Here is a 16,368-nt window from a genome sequence, read left to right on the forward strand (position 1 = left end):
CTGCTGTCCGTCCGAAGAGGGGCCTCTTCCTCACCAGGGACCTGTGTTACTGGGGTGGGTGACTGGGTGTCTGGTGACTTTCTGTGAGCCGCTATGTCGCTGCTCTCCGGTGCCAAGTTTGTTTTGATTCGAATATATTGCCTCAGGCCAGTATTTTTTGAAGGGTGTAACCTTCAAGCTGCATTACATAAACTATGAGGTGTACTCAGTGCTTGAATCGTTCAGTGAGGCACAGCTGTTGCCCGACGAGGAAGGGCACTGATGTGTTTCTGAGTGTTGCACTTCTGAGTGCACAGCTTCTCCCAACATATGAGTGTTGCAATGGTGACCTAAACAGAATAATGCAAGACAGTGAGATTTCCACCTCAAAAGAGATGCAATGTGCATCTTTACAAAGAAGAGGAAAAACAAGTGAGAAATAGAAGTTTAACTGTGACCAGGAGGTAAGCGTTAGTGACAAGATGTTCAGCCTAGATTGTGAACCTAGAAGTACATTTGTATGTTTTACAGTTTGGTGAGAGTGTACACTTGTGAGGATGTGTCAGTCAAGACAATGGAACATTCTCAGAGAAGTGAAGGAGCTTCAGTTTTTCATGAGAGCATCCTTGTGATAAAGCAGCCTCAGTGAAACACACAGTTACAAATCTGGGAGTAGGATGTTTCTTGGTTTACCTACATACAGCCTTTATTGAACAAGACCTCTTCATCTTCTGATGACCTGGGCTACCATTTGCGCAGTGGTTAGAATCTTGTGTGAGTTTGAGCTTCTAAGTCCCAGGTTTCTAAGCTGCATGTTTAAAGACTTCTTAAATACTACAGCTTGGGTGAATTTCCAGAAGGACAGAAAAGCATTCTTTTTGGAGTTATTCCCTGAATAACAGGAATTCATAGAACTAATTCTGATTCATAGAACAATTGAGTTTCTTAAGGCAATCCCTTCCCAGCTTTATTTTGTTTGGAATATTGTAAACATTTTTGGCTGAAGCTGTCCAAACCTCATCTGCTTGAGGCAGAATCTGAATGTGAGAAATTTTCAACTGGAGCAGTTAAGTTTTGTATCTTGGAGAAATAGTTTGAAGAAGTCTTAGAAAAGAAGTGATTGCCATTCTTTGATGAACCTGGTAGCAAGTAACTCTGTAGCTTGATCAGAGAAAACTCCCATCAGGAGTTTTCAGGGCAGATGTTGTCCTGCTGCATTCCAAAATTCCCAAGACATGAGTGGAGTATACTTGAAATTCATTGGCAGTAGATTTGGTAGCCCTATTAGCAAGTTTTTTTTATGATTGCAGAAATCAGCCTATTGCTGAATTCTTACTGTAGCTCTACTAATGCAATTTACTATTCCTTAGTACTATTATCTTTGTTGTTCAGAGCAAACAAACTGAATTAAAAGGTCAAGCATATGTGAAAACAAAATGCTTAATACTAATTTGTGTGTATGACTTCAGTATTAGGAAGTTGGAAAAAACATAACACAACCAGTAAGAAATTGCAGGCTACATTTTGTGGTATGTATATTTGCAACTAGATGATGAGGATTTCCCGTGATGAAATGTGATCAATTGTTAATACAATTTCTATTGCTGAAGTTATGAGATTATTCTCTTTAAGAGCTGTTAACTGAATCTCTATTCCTAATCATTTAACTGTTAACATAACTACCCTGATACACAATAGTCTACTTGGCTGTTGTGTTTGCTTATTTTTTTAAACTTTTGTTCTTGATTACGCAAGGTTCAGATAATAATCAGTTCTATATTACAGGTATCCTTACAAGCTGCAGATAGTCATTTGCTCTCCCTGGCATCAGTGCTGCTGAACTTCAGTTGCCTGTGCTAAAGAAGTCCATGCCATCATACAGGAGGTACTTGACCACTCTCATCTAATCAGCACAGAGATGGATGAGTCTTCCCTTGCTTCTAAGGATTTCAGTGCAGCTTTATATTTTGACATACTAATTAAAAAAAAAATAAAAAAATCAGGTAGTTGTAAATATCAGCAAGAAGGCGCTGTGAACTTCTTTTTACCTAATTAGAAGCTTCCTGAGAACTGCAAAAGAAGATAAACCTTGGTGCTTTACTTTCATCTTTCAGCTAGAAGTTAATGAGCAAATGCTCCTTTAATTGGATTTAGAGTTGCATCGAAGAAGAAAGTCATATCTAAATTAAGCCTTTTTTTTTTTCTATATCTAGCCTAGTGATAAAGGAAGAAATAATCTTCAAAACCTGAACTTCTTTTAAAAAGCTTAACTTGGAAGAGGTGCAGACTTGAACCCTGTAGAAGGCACTGGTTGAGACAGAGAATGGCTGCTTTCACCTTGATCTTCTGATTAAGTCAAGAAGTTTTCTTACAACTCTTGGCACTAATCTTGTACACTGGAATCTTTTGTGGATTATAGTTAGTCCAAATCAAAAGGTAAAATATGTTGGTACCACCTGTACATTTTGCAAATAATTTTGTGGTAATGGTGTAAAACACACTGTTTTGTTGGAGAATATGACCTGAAAATACAGGTTTATGCACTTAATTTTAGTTACAGAGCTTCTGGAAAAATTTCAGTTTCTTTTTAGAGAAAGCTAGTCCTGTTGATAGAGTAAACGGATGACTAACATACATTTATCATTGTATTCTCACTGAGATTGATGTGTAATTACAAGCAGTGTCAGAAACAAGATCCTGTAATTTCTTCCGAGGTTGTATTGCTTTGTATAGCATGCCAGGCTTCCTCTTTGTGCAGAGAGTTGAAGCAGAGCATATTGACATTGTGCTGTGATAAACTTGCTGGCTATCATTATAATTGTAGAAAAGCCTTTCTGTGATACTGGAAGTGTTCTGTATTCTTTCTTCTATAGGAGATCCGCTTCCTGTATGCTTTCTGCTGAGTACTGTAAAGTCTGTGTAAGACTGATACGTATCTGGATTGTGATTTATTGAGATTTTAAACTGTCCAGTGTTACAACTACCTTTTTTCTTGAGTCCAGGGTGGATCATTAGCTGTTGTGTAATGCACATAAACAGCCAAAAGAGAACACACAGATAAAAACACTGATTTGTGTTACCCTTGATGGTGGAATTTGGTGGCGTAACTCATGTCTTCAGACATGCCTGTAGGCTGCTGTGAAATGTGAATCTCATAGCAGAAAACTGACAGAACTGAGTCTAATTTGGACTGTATTTCCCAGACTCTTAACAACTTTTTTTGTTACTGTTTTTTAAGGTGTTGTCACGATCCGGTATTCGGGTACGTGGCAATTTTAATAAATAAAGGTGATCCCAAATGGTGAAATTAAGACACAAACGAGGTAAGATGTCACGCACACAACAAACTTTTATTGCAATAACACAACAAAAGTCCCTAGAGCGGATAGGACAGGCAGGAAAACAGACAGGAAAGAGAGGAGAAAGCAGAGAGATAGAGGACAGCAAGCGAGAGCAGAGTTACCACCCACGGTCCAGCGATGGAGTCGATGTCGTCGGTGGGGAAGTAGTTCCAGGTGGAGAAGTGCTTCCCTGCACCCACAGAGTCCCGCATTTTTATACAGTCCTTGCCCACTGCACCCCCACTTCTCTCCCTGCATAGGGAAAAACCCTTAGGATCTTCTCTGTGATAGCAGGGGCAGGTACGATGCCAGGGGCTATGTAGTCTTTGTTTGGCTAATTGATGAGATCAGCCATTACAAAGGAGGAGGTTGAGTCAATTGCCACCACAGGATTAGTTCCTTGCTATGGAGTTTCGGTCCTAGGAAGTACCTTGAGACTGGCACTCCTTGTCTTGTCCTGCCGTTCAACTCTCAGATGCCACAAGACAGACAACAGATATCCTGAGTGCCAAAGTCCAAGCGTATCTCTTGGATTGTTCGAGACAAGCACTGTACATCCTGAATGCCACAGGTGTTATGATCTGTCTGTATTCCGTTCTGGAGGGATATGGATCTAGAGCCTGTCAGAGAACTTCATTATCCAGATGTTTCACCTACTCATTTTTCACTGATTTCATCACTCTTAAGAGTATTAAGAGGGTGAATAAGATTTTTATTTTTTAAATTCAGTAAATTCTCTTACTTGAAGTGAGGGCATGACCTGTTACTTGCCTAGTTTTTTGTTTTAACACTGTTAAGAAATTATTAAGAAATAAAAAGTTAATTGGCATCTTCATGAACAGTTTCAATGCTAGGACTTTTAATAAAACTGGGTAAATGAAAGTGCTTGTAGTGGTAAGCAAGGAACATGTTTTTAAAGCCTCAATATGTTTCTATATGGGCTTTGCTTTTGTTGAGGAGGTTGTTACAGAGTGAAGGTGGGAAAACACTAATAAGGGTGACCTAGAGCTTCTTTGTTATTCCTCTCCAAGCAAGATTTAGGTTATTTCCTATTTAGGAAGGTAAACCTTTATTCCAGTGAGATTTGGATGAGACTGTTTAGTTTTTATTAGGATCTTTGCTAAAAATGCCAGTAGTAATGTGGAAGGCAGAGTTAGGAGGAAGCGTTCAGGAGTGCAAAGGTGAACACAGGGTGAGCAAGGTGTCTTTATGACTGCACAGTGTATATGCAAAAACCTAATTTAAAATGTGGAGGTAGTGTAATGAAGTTCAGAAACAATCTTCTGTAGGCATGTGAGAAAGAGCCAGGTAAACCTCGTAGGTGTGCTTCTTTAACCTAAAGATGTTTAGGTGTGGTTACTTTCCTTCTTGTTCTCTTACTATAATGGATTGTCTGTTTGAAGTTTTATTGTGCAGGAGAATCCTTTTTGAGCCTCAACAATTAGTGATGTATCACCCAAAAAAATGGCACTGTTAGCAGTAGAACTGTCCCATGTGCAAGAGGATGGGATCTTCTAGTAGTAGCAGTGGTAGCTGGTATGGGAGCTGCAACAAGTGCTGTTGAACCTATGGAAGTGGATCTTCTGGAGTTCAAAACACCTTTAAGACAATATATATTAAACATTCCAATTCATACAAAGACAGTAACTTGTTTTATGTGGTTTGGTACTATATTTTTTTTTAAATTTTGCTCTTCTCTGTTGCAATTTAGACAAAAGTACGTCCTTGTGAAACAGTTTCAGTACAGAGTTATTGTAAAAACCTGACTGTGTGCCTGCTACTTTGAATGTGGCTATTTTATGAATTAAAAAATCTCAGAATCTTGAAATGTTCTCTTTAGATGCCAAGTAATCCGGGTGTAGGCTACAGTTTTCCGTGTGGGAAAAAAAAAGAAATATCGTTCAGGTTCTCTTTTAGCTTTGAAAGTGTAAGCAAACCGAGTACGTTTTTTGAGTGACAGAAGTCATATGAGTCTAGTGTTGTGTAGTAAAGATTATTGAAAATCTCCTGAGGTCTTTTGGTCCCCTTGGTCCAAAACTCAGTTTTATATTCTTAAAAGCTGATTTTGAATTCTCAGTTCTGCTTTTCTTTACTAGATGCTGATTGGAGATGTGTTTGAATGCTTCTGTAAAAGTGTTAAGTGGTAGTCACAAATCCTACAGTGTTCTTGGAGGCAGAAAAAGTTAGATTTGTACATCAGTCTTGACATAAATACTAGAAATTCTAGGATTCCCTTTTTCTTGCTTTCAGGGAGTATTCAGGTGGAAGTTACAGGTTCTTGGTTTCTTCAGACTAACTTTGGTAACTGCTGTAAGCCACTCTTAATTGAGTTTTTCTACTGAACTTGAGCTTCAAGCTACTTACTCATGTATATATTCTGTTAAATTTGTAGGGTTCATGTTATTTCTGTGCAGAATAAAAAGTTGCTTAACTTTTCATTGTGTTATTTATGTTAATTAAAAAGCTTTTCTTTATTAGAGTTTCTTTGATCCTTATTGCTAAATGTAGGCACTCCTCTAGTTCTTGGAAAAGAAAACCTTAGAAGATGCTCAAAGGCATACTATCATAAGTGATTAAAGATACTGTTAAGTGGAGTGGCTGGATTAAGGTGACCCAGGAACTTTCCCTCTTGGATCACATGTTAAAATAAAACCGACAGGTTGTATGTTCTTACAGGAATGATTGTGTGCTTTCTAGGTCTCTGTACATTGCTGGTAACCCCTGTTGACATGTTCTGCTGGGACCTGTAGGCAAGTTAATAAGTTCATAATTTGTGAATTACTTGTCAGGCATATATATTTTTTTTCCAAGTAATACTGCGCTCCACATGATCATGTTTGTGTAAGTGCAGCTTCTGTGTTCTTTTATAGTAGTTTGTGGCTTGATGTTACAAGACAATTCTTCTAACAGTGAGAGTAGGTAGGTATCAATTCCAGTATCACATTGCTACATCTACTCTTGCGTCGTAGTGTTGTCCTATCTTTAAATATTTATAAGAGTCTTCAGGAGAAGTATTTTGAAATTGATTGTTTTTATACAACATGATCTATGAAAATACATTTGAAAGATGTAATCTATTTCTCTACTTACGGACATTTTGTATAGTGAAAGAGTGATAGATACAGTAAATCTAGCTCCTCTTTGGTGTCACTGTCTGCCCTAGAAGCGTGCCAGTCATTAAGAGGAGCAAAATCTGAAAGGGTGATCTCATACTAAGGCAACAAATGTGTCTCTTTTTTTTTACTGGTGGTAAGATGAGTGAGTGAAATTTCATAAATGAGACTGCCTGTTCAGTTATTTTTCCTTTAGTATGTGTTCTAATTACTCATTAGAAAATCATAACTGACTTGAATGAGATACAGTTGATGACTTTTGTTTCTGGTCCGCATGTATAAACCTGTCAGTGAGAAGTATCCTTAAGTGCTTGCTGAATACGTAAATGTGTAGTGTTTTGGGTTTTGTTTATTTGTTTTTAACACAAGTCTCCAGGCAAGCATATTCTCAGGGTATCATCTTAGTATCTTCACGCAGCAGAATGGGGTAAAATTGTTTCTATATTTATATGAGTAACCCTTATAGAAGCAAGCATGCTGTAAAACTTGACTGCAGGACTGGTTAGCACCTATCCCCACAAATTGTCAGACTGTTTTTTATAAAAATTCTCTGTCTTTCTGGGTAGAATATTTTAACTTCCCCGTGAGGTTATTTGGGATGCAATTCAGTAATGCTTTAATGAATTTTTATGATATAGCAAGGCAGTGTTCGCTTTGAAATAGGAGGGGTGTTGGCTGGGATTTTTTGAGGGTGGTTTTGGCTTTTTTGCGGGGTTGTGGTGTGGTTGGTTTTTTGGGTTTGGTTTGTTTTTTTTTGGGTTGTTTGTTTGGTTTTATGTGTTTGTGGTTTTAGGTAAGAAATTCTGTATTCCAGGATGGGTTTAAAATGCTTCCTGTCTGTAGGAATGATACTTTTTCTCCTGCTGCTTGTTAATATTCAGGCATAGGGAAAAGTTCTGAATTCTCTGCCTTTGATACTGCTTTAAGAATATAATTTGAGAATTTATCTTTAAGACCTTGGCTGGCTTGGAACATTGTAGGAGATACTACTCTGTCTGAAGGGGCAGATACAATTTAAAGTGATGTGTTGCATTACGGTTTTCTTACTGTAGTAGTCTGTGAGGTTACAGTCTTACTGGCCAAGATCCTGTCAGTAATTACAGTGTCAGTAATTAAAGAAATATTTGACATTTCTTTTCTCCTTCCATGATGGAATGGAGTTCTTTAAACACTGATTGTTTTCCAGCTTTGTTCCTCCAAGAATTTAAGTTGTCAGTGATGCAGTTATGCTGAATAGTTGTTTTTAAACTACTTTAATAATTTTATCTGTAACAATACAAACTTACTGTGATATGAAAAGCCTCCAAATCTGTATAACCACAGGGCTGCAAGAACACGTCTCTCCCCTTCATTAAAGAGTTGTCAAAAGTCAGAAAAGTTACTGAACTTGCATAAGGAGCTTGCTGCGGAGTGCAAAAGCCCAAGCCTAAAGCTTCAGGCATATGATGCATTATTTGCAGTCACATGTAGATGACAGTTTCTGGAGAATTTAATCTTACGTTTTGTGTCCATTTATAGTTGTAGCATCTATTTATAGTTGTAGCATCAAAATCTTTAGTACAGTTTTATTTGCTATGTGCTGAACTGGTTTGAAAACAGCTGAACAGGGGTTGTTCCTGTAGCTGTTGACCAGACAGCTGGGTCAGCTTTGATTACATTGAAACCAACTATGAATACTCATTTTAACACACCCCATCTGTGGTTGAAGTAGTTCTCAGCAGTACAGAGAGTAATTTGTTCTACGCAGATCTTAAATTCTTGGACGAAAGGATTAATTTATTGACTGTTAGCCTATGCCCTTGGCTGGCCTCAGCCCTTTTCCAGTTTTGAGAGCAGAAGGGATGAGGAAGAAATATGCATTAAAACTGGACTAGTGGGAAAGTGGAGAATTACTCCCCACTTCGTTATTTTTTCTGTTCTTTCCTCCTCCCTACTTTTTCTTGTTGTGTTGATACTGCCCATAAGCTCATGCAAACAGGTTCCTGAAACAGTGATGTTGAAAATCTGTTCTGGCAAAAGGGCACAAATTTTTTATTGCAAAAGTAGCTAGAAAGCAGGTGTGAGTGTTTTAGTCGGGTATGCTTTTCTCTGACTGAAATGTGAAATAAAATTTAACTGCTCAAATTCTAGTTTCACTGTCTCAAAGCAATGCTTTATACTTGTAGGTAAATTTAATCTCCATTTCAAAGATGTGTTACATTGTTGAGAATGTTTAACTGAGCAGTGCATCAGTGGTCACTACTCCCTGTTTTTCTTCTGTCCTGGCATACAACTTGACATTTCTTGATGTGAGTTTCTTACTGTTACTGTAGGTAGGCAAGATTATCAGGTAAAATAAAGATAATAACAGGTGTCTTAATGCTGTGCAGAGTGGGGGCCAAAATAACATTTAGTAAATGTGTGCTATATATGATTAAAATGTTTACTTCTAATTATATTCCGGTGTTCAACGGGGTCTGATTGCACCTGGAATATAGTGGGGCCTGATGTACTAAGTCACTTGAGGGAGTGCTACACAGTGCGTGTTTCTTCAGTTTTATAATAGCTTTTAAAGTGACCAGTTAAGAGACTTAACTTTGAGTGAGTACTCTTGATTTTGGAGTGGGACACTGTGGAACAGAGAGCCTGGCTACATCTGGAATAAAAATGTTTTTGAATGCTGCCCATTTAGTAGGATTTTCTTTCATAAATTTAAAGGCCCAGTGTTTGTTGCTTCCCTTGAAGTGTAGTTGCTCTTGCAGAATGCTTTCAAGTCTTACAGTTTTGAGAAGTAAATGGAGTTGTATGTGTATGAGGTTTTTTGTATCTAGATGTCTTATTTAGTTAGGAGTTTGCAAAATCTTAAAGAAGTGTGAAGTACTGCCTTGTTTTCTAGAAAAGATTGAGAAAGGGCAAATAGTGAAATTATGTACACAACCCAACAGGTATTTATGGTTATTGCGTACCTTATATAAGTGGCAACACAGATCCTTGATCAGCTGATCACCATGTTATCTTGGATGTTGATGCATAATTAAAAGCTTCAAAGTTTGTGAATATTTATATTTCTAATTTTGAGCCTTTCCTTGATTTTCATGGGATGAAACTGTGGCTGCAGGTAACTAGATGAGGGTTTGGTTTTCCATATACTCAAGATATAGGGTTTTATTACTGGAAATACTGTCTGTAAAAGGAAGATTTGGAAATTCCATGTTTATCTCAAGGTTGAACTTTTCAAGAATACCTTTTCTTTTGACAGCTGGAAGATGGACATACATTATTTGACTACAATGTTGGACTAAATGACATTGTTCAGCTTTTGATACGTTCTGGATCTGAAGCTCCTGCTGCTGCATCTGTGACAGATCGGGTTGGAGAAGTCAGTCCCCGCGCTGTTTCCAACTGCAAGAACAAAGTTAAAAAAACAAATACTGGATCACCCAGCCAGCCATCTACATCATCTCGCTCATTTCTTATTGATCCTGGCATTGGATTGTACAAGGTATGTATGAATTTTAAAAGCTGGAAAGTTGCCTCATCCTAATGAGTTTAATTTTACTGTTAAAAAATTTTGTTTTATTATATGAAAGTGCGTGTCCTCATTGCTTTCTTTAATGATTTGACATTATTCCTCAAGCTGAAATAAGTCAAAGTGACTTAATTTAAGGTGAGTCTTGCAGAGTCATGAAAGTGTCTCTATACCAGGTTCGCTGGTATTGCAGGTTTCCATAGAATTCACAAACTGACACACTATGTTTTCCAAAACATGTTTTTCAAAAAGTTTAGAGTACCTTTGAAATGGAAATACTATCTGTGAATTGAAGAAGTTAGTAAAAAATCTGTGGGAGAGTCTTGGGTTTCCCCTACTTTTTTTTTTTCTAGCTTGCCAGATATTTAATACTAATGTTTCAGTGCTGCATGAAATTAGATTAAGCTACAGAAATACACAGTTCCTGAAATTATACATGGTGTAATGATTGCTGTGTTGTTATAGCTTTTTTAGGAATTGCATATGTCATATTAACATATTTATTGTTAGTTTTGTACCTCAGTGAATTTTTCAGTGTTATCATGTATGATTACACCAGAGTACCAGAAGTTTATTATAAACAGAAACTGGGCAGTTTACAGATTGCTTGTTCATTGGATATTTTGTTACTTAGAGCTGTTACCCTGATGGAAGTTCTCATAGTTTCATGTAGACTGTTACATAATGTTAAGGTGAGGACAAGTGGAGAGTTGCTTTATGCTCCTGTAGCATTCTGTGATGTTACTTACTCTACATTATGAATTGTCTCAGCCTCTGTGCCCTCCTTTCTCTTTCCAGCTTCAACTACCAAAAGGAAAAGTAGCCAGTGCAGAACCTGTAATTTAAAAAAAATAACAACAAATGTGATGGAATTGATCCTGGAACTTAAAAAAAAAAAATTGTTGTTAAAATAGTAATTTAAACATAGTTCCTGTGTGTGGTCATTGTATGTTATATAAATCACAGTGCTTTAGATTGTTTTTATTCCACTTGTACGTGATACCTGGTATTTACATGGTCTGAAGGACTGTTACAGGGTGGAATTATATTGCACTCTTGTTGCTTGTTACTAAGACTGGGAAATGTTAGAGGTGTCTGGTTTAAGAACTGGGGGTCCATTTCAAAGTTGACTTAGCCTACGTGAAAGGCATGACCTTGACTGAGCAGGGTACCCATGGCTGAACTCCAGTGCCAGACAGAGGAATACAAGACAGGTCATGAGAGGGGTTAGAGTAACACTGTGCTGTCTTCCTGATCAGGTGGCCTGTAGCAAACACCCAGTATAATGTCATCTGCCTGCACTTTAACCCCGACCCATATGCTCTCCCTCAGCTCCTCATCTATCCCCAGGCGAGGCTTCAAGCACTCTGACTGGTCATTGACATAGAGGGTGACAGCCCTTTCTAATGCACCCTTCCTGTCCTTCCTGAAGAGCCTGTATCCTTCAGTTCCAAGAGCCATCCCACCACTCTGGGGTCTCTGTCATGCCAATAAGATCGTAGCCCTGCAGGCATATGCACTTATCTAACTCCTCTTGTTTATTTCCCTTGGTGTTTTTGTTTGCACAGAAACATTTAAATTGCACCCCCAGTCAAGGTGACTTATTGGCTGTTGTGGCTGGAATTCCTTTGAGGTATTTCTCCAGTGCTTCCCTTTTGGCTCCTATTAGTGCAGGAGCCCCTGGCTTATCTATGTAAGACTTCAGATGTGCTGCAGTGTGCCCAGCACATCTCTTGAGTTACAGGCTGAGGGTCCTCCCTAGCACCCCATCCTTCTAACCTTGGCATGTCATCCCACACGCCTTGTCAGCGGCAAGCCTCGTGTCATCTTCTTCCCCTGTCAGATCCAATTTAAAGCTCTATGAGACCCACAAACTCCTGAGCAAAGACACTCTTCGCCCTTTGAGAAAAGTGGTTCACATGTATATTTAGATATAGGCCTAAATAATGTATCTATCTTGTATTGTTATAGATATATTCTGTGAAATGGCTGTACAGTATTTCTGTTGTAATAGTTTCTTTATACTTGGTGTATTGTTGGTAAGTGTTCTTTAAATCTTTTTTTTTTTTTTTTCAGTGTTACTAAAGGAACATCTGCTTAATTAGCTGAAGACTAGAGAAAATTAAACATGATTTAGAATAATAAAGCAGTTTGGCTGCTTAGAACTAGTATTATTGTGAGTAAGGAAGAGAGAAGATCTGGGGAGATAATAGTACCGCTTCTTAGAGTCATACATTTTTGGCTGACTGGGTGGCAACCTTGTTAGACTTGTTTCCTCCTGCTTTCTCCTCTAGTCTTGAAGAGTCAAAAGAATCTTGCAGACCAGAAAGATACAAAGTTAAATACTAATTCCAAGATGGAGGCTCAGGGAAGTCTTCCAACCCCTTGGTTGTGAGGTAGCATTTTGGTGCCGTGTATGCATATTTTAGCCATAAAGGACAATTTGTGAAGCAAAAGGAAGGGATAATGAAAGAGAGTTAATTTTCAGATTTGGAGGGGGGGGGAAAGGGAACTCTAGCTTTGGTTTTAAAATTACATATAGATTATATTAATATTAGATTTTAGTGAGAAAAATACTGAAAGTGCAATGTGCATGTTCTTGAACTTGCTGAAACTCAACTAGTTACTAGAGTTGATTGTTTTACTGATAAAATTAAGCAGTAGCATAGTAAGTTGTTGTGTTTTTCTTCATTGAGATTATATAAAATTATAATTAATTCACTATTGAATTTTCCTTTTAGATAAACGAATTGGTGGATGCCCGTGATGTCAGCATTGGAGCCTGGTTTGAAGCTCATATAGAAAGTGTTACCCGAGTGACAAAGGGACGTAAGAATGGTAAAGCTCAAGGAAAGAAATGGAAACTTAAGTCAAGATCATTCTAGAGCAAATGCACGTAATTTGGACAGTGCTCCATCCACATCTTATTCAGACTGTATGAACACTGATGAAGAAGCTATTTATCATATCAAGTATGATGAGTAAGTGCTCCTGATACTATTTTGAGGACATCACGTATTGTTAATTGGTTTGTATAAATCAAGAATTTTTTGAAGAAGCTTGGAATCAAAGAAAGCAAGTTCAATATTGCAACCAAGAAAAAAAATTATTAAATTCTAATGCTTTTCAGTTAGATGTAGTCAATCCATTGAGAGTAATACTTTTCACGCCTAAATACTTGTCAAGAATTTGTTTTTATGAAACTTAAGTCCATCACTCATTCATAAGAAGAAGAAACTATGTAGCTGAATTCTTACTAAGGTTTTTTCCTAAGTTTAGTATTGTTTTAATATTTTTTTAACTCTGTCCTTCTATACTCAGTTCTTCTCATTGAAACTGAAGAACTCATAGAACACGGGTTGTGGATCCACGGGTTGTGGATTTTTTGTTTGTTATTTCTGTAGTAAAAACAGTTTATGGAGCCTGCAGTGTGTGGTTGGGAAACCCTAAGTTCGGAAGGATTCCTTGTTCGTGAACAGGTTTTGTAGCACTTGATTTGGTTGAAAAGTTGGTCATGATTTAATTTTAATAATCTCTGTTAAAGCATTAAGTTAAGTTTCTGAACAAATATAACTTGAAATTAGTTGGAGTTTTTTGGTATTTGTTGCTAAGATTATAAAAATACTCTAGTTTGTGCAATGTAAGATGAAGGCAGAAAGATGCAAAGCATATTCAGTATTAATTAAAGGTACATTTCCAGAATGTGTTTTTAGAGCAGCTATTTCAGCTTCAGTTATTTAGATAGTTATCTGTGAATCTGACATATAGAGAACATTTTTTTGCTGCTCTTGCTAGTTGCAGGTACAGTTTAATGCCCTCTGATGACTTTATATTCTGTGTCTGCAATTGTGTAAGTTTTCTACTTAAAATGTTAGAGAATTATAAAGGTGGAAGTAGAAAAATATTTAATTGAAATACATGAAAATAACTTACTAAACCAATATTATTAAAATTAAAAACATGTTCTCTTGATATTACAATTCTATCATAGTGTGATTTCGATTATTCGGTTATAAGATTACCCATTTTTACAATTCTGTGTATTTATATAAGTTAAAAATGAGTTAAAAGTGCAGAAGTAGAAAATGTTGCCCTACAGGTCTGATTTGTCTTTGACATATTCATATTAAAGGCAACAGGAGTTTGCCCTCTGTGTATTTCAGGATCTAGCCGTTACCTTTAGCAGGTGGACACAGTATTTCTAATCTTACCCTGAAATGCTGTTTAGCAGTTGTATATTCTTAGCCAACAAAATTAGGTAAGGGACAGAGACACAGTGTTTCAACACAGTCACTGAACTTAGAACTACATAACTGATCCAGTTAAGAAGTTGGAAGTTTGAACTTGTTGTTCATCAGTGATTGGGTTTTTTATGTTACTGATAAAAATCTTTCAAGGTCTCACTTTTCTTTTAGTATTACCTGTCATGCATGTTAATACAGTAGCTAGGTATGTACTCGTACCACTCTGTTTTCATATAGTAGTGTTTACCTCTTTGGTTTCTGTAGGCCATACATATGTCTTGCGACTAAATGTTTGATGTGGATAAATAGGGAGATTGTGGTATGCTTTACCACACAGTTGTTCTCTGCTCCAAAAATCTAATCTATATTTCACTGCTGTTCTTCAGGGTTCATATTTTGCTGCTAATATTGTCTTTGGACAGTTAAGCAGTGTTCTTGGGTGTTTTGCTCTTCAAGTTCGGACTGTGCATTTTGTTTCCATTTGTACTAGGCATTTTCTAGTCTGTCCTTGGTGTGCTGTTTTCAAGAAGCTCTTTTTTCTTTTATCATCTAAAGATTATTTCCCTGAGAGGTGTAATTTCAGCTCTGCCTTGTCTCCAACAGGAATATTGTTACAAGACATGAAAATACGTGGTTTTATCTAAAACAGAACACAAATGGCTTTCAAATGGGTAACAAAAGCCTGCTGCATGTAAAGCCATCAAAATTACTTAAATACATTAGAATAATTATGTATCAGAGCTGGACACAGGTACACAACTAATCAAATTGTCACTGATATTCAGTTTCCAGACTGATTCTCCCACTCTGCTTGTTATATCCTTCCATTTTGGAAAAAAAAAATCACCAGTAATTACTGCTGAGGGATAGGTCACCTGTAGTGCATTGAATTGGTCTAATCCAGCCCCCTGGACTCTGATCCAAGGCTTCATTGGGATGGATAGTAAATATAATTTATCACTTTTTATGGCTGACTTATTCTGACCCTCCACAAAAAAAAAGTTCCAAGTGGTAGACTTTTTTTTTCCTTCTTTTTTCTTTTTTCTTTTTTTTTCCTCTTGATAGCTGGAACCAGTGTTTAGTGCAGTAGCAGTGTTTACATAGGAGATACTGGAAGTCTGTGGAATGCCATCTCAGGAGCAGGACTTCCATTGTAATAGGCCCAGTTCTTGCAGAAGAGTCCTTTGGGGCAGGTCTGTCTCACCGTGCTGTCTCTGAAACACACAGATCCATGTCTCGACTCAAATGAAGGCCTGAAACTGTTCTTTCTTTTCTTAGATGTCCCATGGTACTTACAGTGTATCCATGGATTCAGGACTGAGTAAAGTGTTGTTTGACACCATCTACCTCAGAACTCCGTAGCTGGGAATTCTATCCAAAAGTGAAGCTTCAAGTTGGTAATTGTCTCTTAGACTGTGCTTGTCAGTAAATCTCACCTGTAGCCTTAATTGCCTTACAGTTTTATAGTGGAGCACACTTCTATCTACTGTGAAGTTTTTGGTGGTGGTAAGAAAATTTGTCAAAAAGCATGAAGAACTGGTTAAGAATTTTCATTCAAAGTGTGTCCAGAAATTGTGGTGTTTTTATGCTCCCTTCACCAGTTTCAGTAAGAGCTAACACTGGAGTAGATAGTGGTTCAGTGTAGTCCTGTGGCTGTACATCAGGGAGGCTGGGTTCCTACTGACTTGCTTCTGTGTTCCACCCCTGATTCTTTGAAAGTAGTTAGAAAAACATCAACAGATCTGAAGTTCATCTGGCATTGGTTTTCTAGCGGGAAACGTTGGACAGTCCCATCGTGTGAAGAACAGAATCGATCATTAGTTCTTTCTCAACAAAGTTACTTTTAGGTCACCATGTTCTATGAGCAGCTCTGAAACAGGTCTTGCATTTCCCTTAATTGTGAAGGCCAGTTTTAGCAGCAGTGCTGCTAGACTTGTATGTCAGAAGTAATTTGCAAGACTTAAATACATTGTTTTGCTGTTTTAGGTTTGTTAAAACTGACTTTCTTCTAATCCTTTGTTTCATAAGATTGTACCTCCATTGAGAGACTGAGTTTTCATTTGTTTCTCTGTTTTTTCTGGTTCTTGTTTAAATGGAGTAGTTACAGTGAATATGAAAGGGAAAAACATGGCAGAGCTGTTCTAGCAGAGTACAATTAAGAGTAATTAGTTTTTCTGGGAAAG

General features: G+C 37.4%; 1 protein-coding gene across 1 annotated transcript in view; it reads left to right on the forward strand.

The window, feature by feature from the left end:
• Nucleotides 1-16,368, forward strand: part of UHRF2 (ubiquitin-like with PHD and ring finger domains 2, E3 ubiquitin protein ligase) — a 129,138-nt gene that overhangs the window by 50,455 nt on the left and 62,315 nt on the right. Inside the window, 3 exon segments of the mRNA XM_010000654.1 lie at nt 9,672-9,914; nt 12,683-12,795; nt 12,797-12,922. Of these exon segments, the coding sequence (XP_009998956.1) occupies nt 9,672-9,914; nt 12,683-12,795; nt 12,797-12,922 (482 nt within the window).

This window comes from Chaetura pelagica, unplaced genomic scaffold (genome assembly GCF_000747805.2).
Source record: "Chaetura pelagica isolate M959 unplaced genomic scaffold, ChaPel_1.0 scaffold596, whole genome shotgun sequence".
Lineage (NCBI taxonomy): Eukaryota > Metazoa > Chordata > Aves > Apodiformes > Apodidae > Chaetura > Chaetura pelagica.